This window comes from Trypanosoma equiperdum (genome assembly GCF_001457755.1).
Source record: "Trypanosoma equiperdum strain OVI genome assembly, contig: ctg_1870, whole genome shotgun sequence".
Taxonomy (NCBI): Eukaryota; Euglenozoa; class Kinetoplastea; order Trypanosomatida; family Trypanosomatidae; genus Trypanosoma; species Trypanosoma equiperdum.
Window position 1 is genome coordinate 1,316 of NW_027123916.1, and position 2,704 is coordinate 4,019.

The following is a 2,704-nucleotide window of genomic DNA, read 5'->3' on the forward strand; positions in this document are numbered from 1 at the left end:
CTAACTATAGCATCATACCCATAAACAGTTATTACAACATCATCATCACTTGAACTTTGTTTTTCTAAAAATTCTATAACCCATCTAGGCCTTTTTATATGACTATACAAACCTTCCATCGTAATTGTAATAATTTCAACATTTCTCAGTTTGGCACTCAATGTGAGTATATACTATCCTTGAGTTGCATGAGTTTGAACGACAACCACAAATACTCTTAGGCTTCTTATCCGACCCATGGAGTTAAAGTTGCTGCAGAACGAGTAGTAACCTTAAAAGTGCGCCGACGTCCTTAATCATTCTTCTAAAGATGAATAAAGAATGTTAGAAGAGATTAGTGGTTTGGAAGATGTTGGTTCGGCGTTGTCTTTTTGTGTGTAAAAATCTGTCACTGTTGTGCTGGTTATTTATCATAATGAATTTAAAATTTTCTTTTGTGATTTGAAGAACAGACACCTTAGAATTAAAATCCTGTCCGCAGTTCGTCAAGTTATTTCATGTTTCAACCGTAATGATTCATCATAGAATCATATCTGTACCAGTTTGTGAGGTGGTTATAGACTGTAAAGCTTATGTGGTGGAAGATGACAGTTAGTACATTTTTCAAGTTACCTTGGTTGATAATGTTCGTTTTTGAGTGAGTCTTCTAACGAAAGTTTTTCATAACCACTGTCAACAAACCATCAATTTTCATTTTGTGCCTTATGGCTTCTCCCACCATAATATCCTCATTCAGTGCAGCATAATCTATGTATTTGTCAAAGTTTCGGAAGCTTATTTTGCTTGACGAAGCGATGGTATAATCGCCGCGCTTTAGTTGATACTTTTACTTCGTCCAGGGTTGGCCTTGAGTACTGGTTGGTCGTCAGTAGAGCTTGCACCGTTGGGTCATTGTACGCCGAGTACCAGTCTACAAATACCTGGGGTTTTCCTGCTTTTTTGTTCCCTGTGAGGTCCCTTAGGTCCGCGAATGTTTTGCCGATCCCGCCGGCCTCGACCAAAAAATAACCCGCTGCGAAATGCTGCGTTGTTTCTGGGGTTTCTACGATGTTAGCGTTGCCTCCTTGGCCGCCGAATAAATTGCAATTGGCAGTGCTATGGCCTACTTTCGTGCTGCCTTCGGTTTGTCGCAGTTTTTCAAATCCTTTCTTCGTTGTTTGTTTCAGCTCTGTATTGACGTTTGTCGTTGTTTGTTTGTGATCTAGTCCGCAGCTTCCGAGTTGAGCTGGTCCAGCTATGACGTCTGTCGCGCTGTCCCCGGTCAGGCTACCGTCGTTGTTTCCGTCGGCTTCGTAGGCATTCGCCGCTATTGTTAAGAACTCCGTTAGCGCGCCGTTTAGCCTGGCTGCTGTTGCTGCCGCGTCTGTAGCTTTTGCAATGTCGTTGCTTGTCAGGTCAGTGTGTTTGTTTGACTGATCCATCTGCGCGCCCAGTAGTGATAGCATTTCTAAACCCCCTGTTTGAGCGTTTTTTGATATGTAGATCTGTGTCCTGAGAAAGTTTCTCCTCGCTTCCTCTGCCGCTGTGCGCTTGCGGTCCACCACTGTCGCTACAAGGCTTGGAGCTAGTGTCAGCTCTTCGCTCAAGGTACACAGTTGCCGGGTGTTTTCCTGTGCTAGTGCATCGCCACCTGCTGCGCTGGCACTTTTGGCTATTAGAGTTAAAGCTAGAAATGTCTTCAGTAGGGTTCGGTTCGCAGCCATTTTCCTTTCTTCCTTTTTCTGTGTTTAAATTTATAGAAAGTGATGGTGTTGGCGGGCTACAAAGATCAGCCTCGGCTGTCAGACGGTTTCTTGCAACGCGGCCGACAAGTGCTTGTTGTAACGTTTGCTGTCCGTTTGTTTTTTTCTTGCTCTCCTGCTCCTGCTCCTGCTATCTCCTACTCGCCTACTCCTGGTTTGGCTGTCGCAAGCCAATGTGTGCTGCACCTGGTTTTTTCGGCTCGAGGAATTTGATTCAGCAATTCTTGGCTTGCTTATGTGGTGGTATTCTGCAGTTATTCGTAAAATTACCACCAAAATAACCCCCTCTATCCCCTGTATGTACTCACTACCACGGCAAACCCCCTCAATATCACGAGATTGTAGTTAACAGTCCTGGTGGAATAGCTTCACCAACTACCATGACTCTCATTAGCAGGTTTGCAACTAATTTTGCCCCTTCCTTGACCCAGTGCTGTAAAAACTGCAGCTATTTCTGAGTTAATTAGATTGCTGATCTACTCTTTTTAATCGTAGTTCATGAGCTAATACACGGTGGATAATCATGCAGCATGTTGTCCTCCATAGATTTCTTGGGTTGTTTTGTTGAGGCTTGGCTTGCGCGGATTCGCTGTATTTACTTCTGGCGCCATTATTCTCTTTTTGATATATCGAGTCTTTTCTACGGTCAGCTTTAATTTACGTATTCTTCATACAGTTCAGTTACTATATCAGAGCTTTTGATGCTTTAAATAAATACAAAGAAACAAACGATTAGAATTCTGTGCAACTACACTGATTTTATTAATTTCTTGCCACTCTTATTAAAAATAAGTTTAATTTCCTTAATCCCAAAAATATTAGTTAAACCTCTATTTCTTGTAGAACCAATAAAGAAATTCTGGATTTATAGCGCTGTGGGTTTTTTCTAGATTAATTCAACTATAAGGGGACAATAATTTCCAGATTTTGTTTGTGAGTAAGTCGCTTGCATTTGTGTGCAG

At 42.1% G+C, this 2,704-nt stretch overlaps 1 protein-coding gene across 1 annotated transcript; it reads right to left on the reverse strand.

The window, feature by feature from the left end:
• Positions 1–758: 758 nt before the first annotated feature.
• Positions 759–1,703, reverse strand: TEOVI_000891700 (Trypanosome variant surface glycoprotein (A-type), putative; the record flags this gene model as incomplete). Its single annotated transcript, XM_067223420.1, has 1 exon — positions 759–1,703. One exon carries the CDS (start codon positions 1,701–1,703, stop codon positions 759–761), a length of 945 nt encoding a protein of 314 aa, XP_067079521.1.
• Between the last annotated feature and the right edge of the window lie 1,001 nt (positions 1,704–2,704).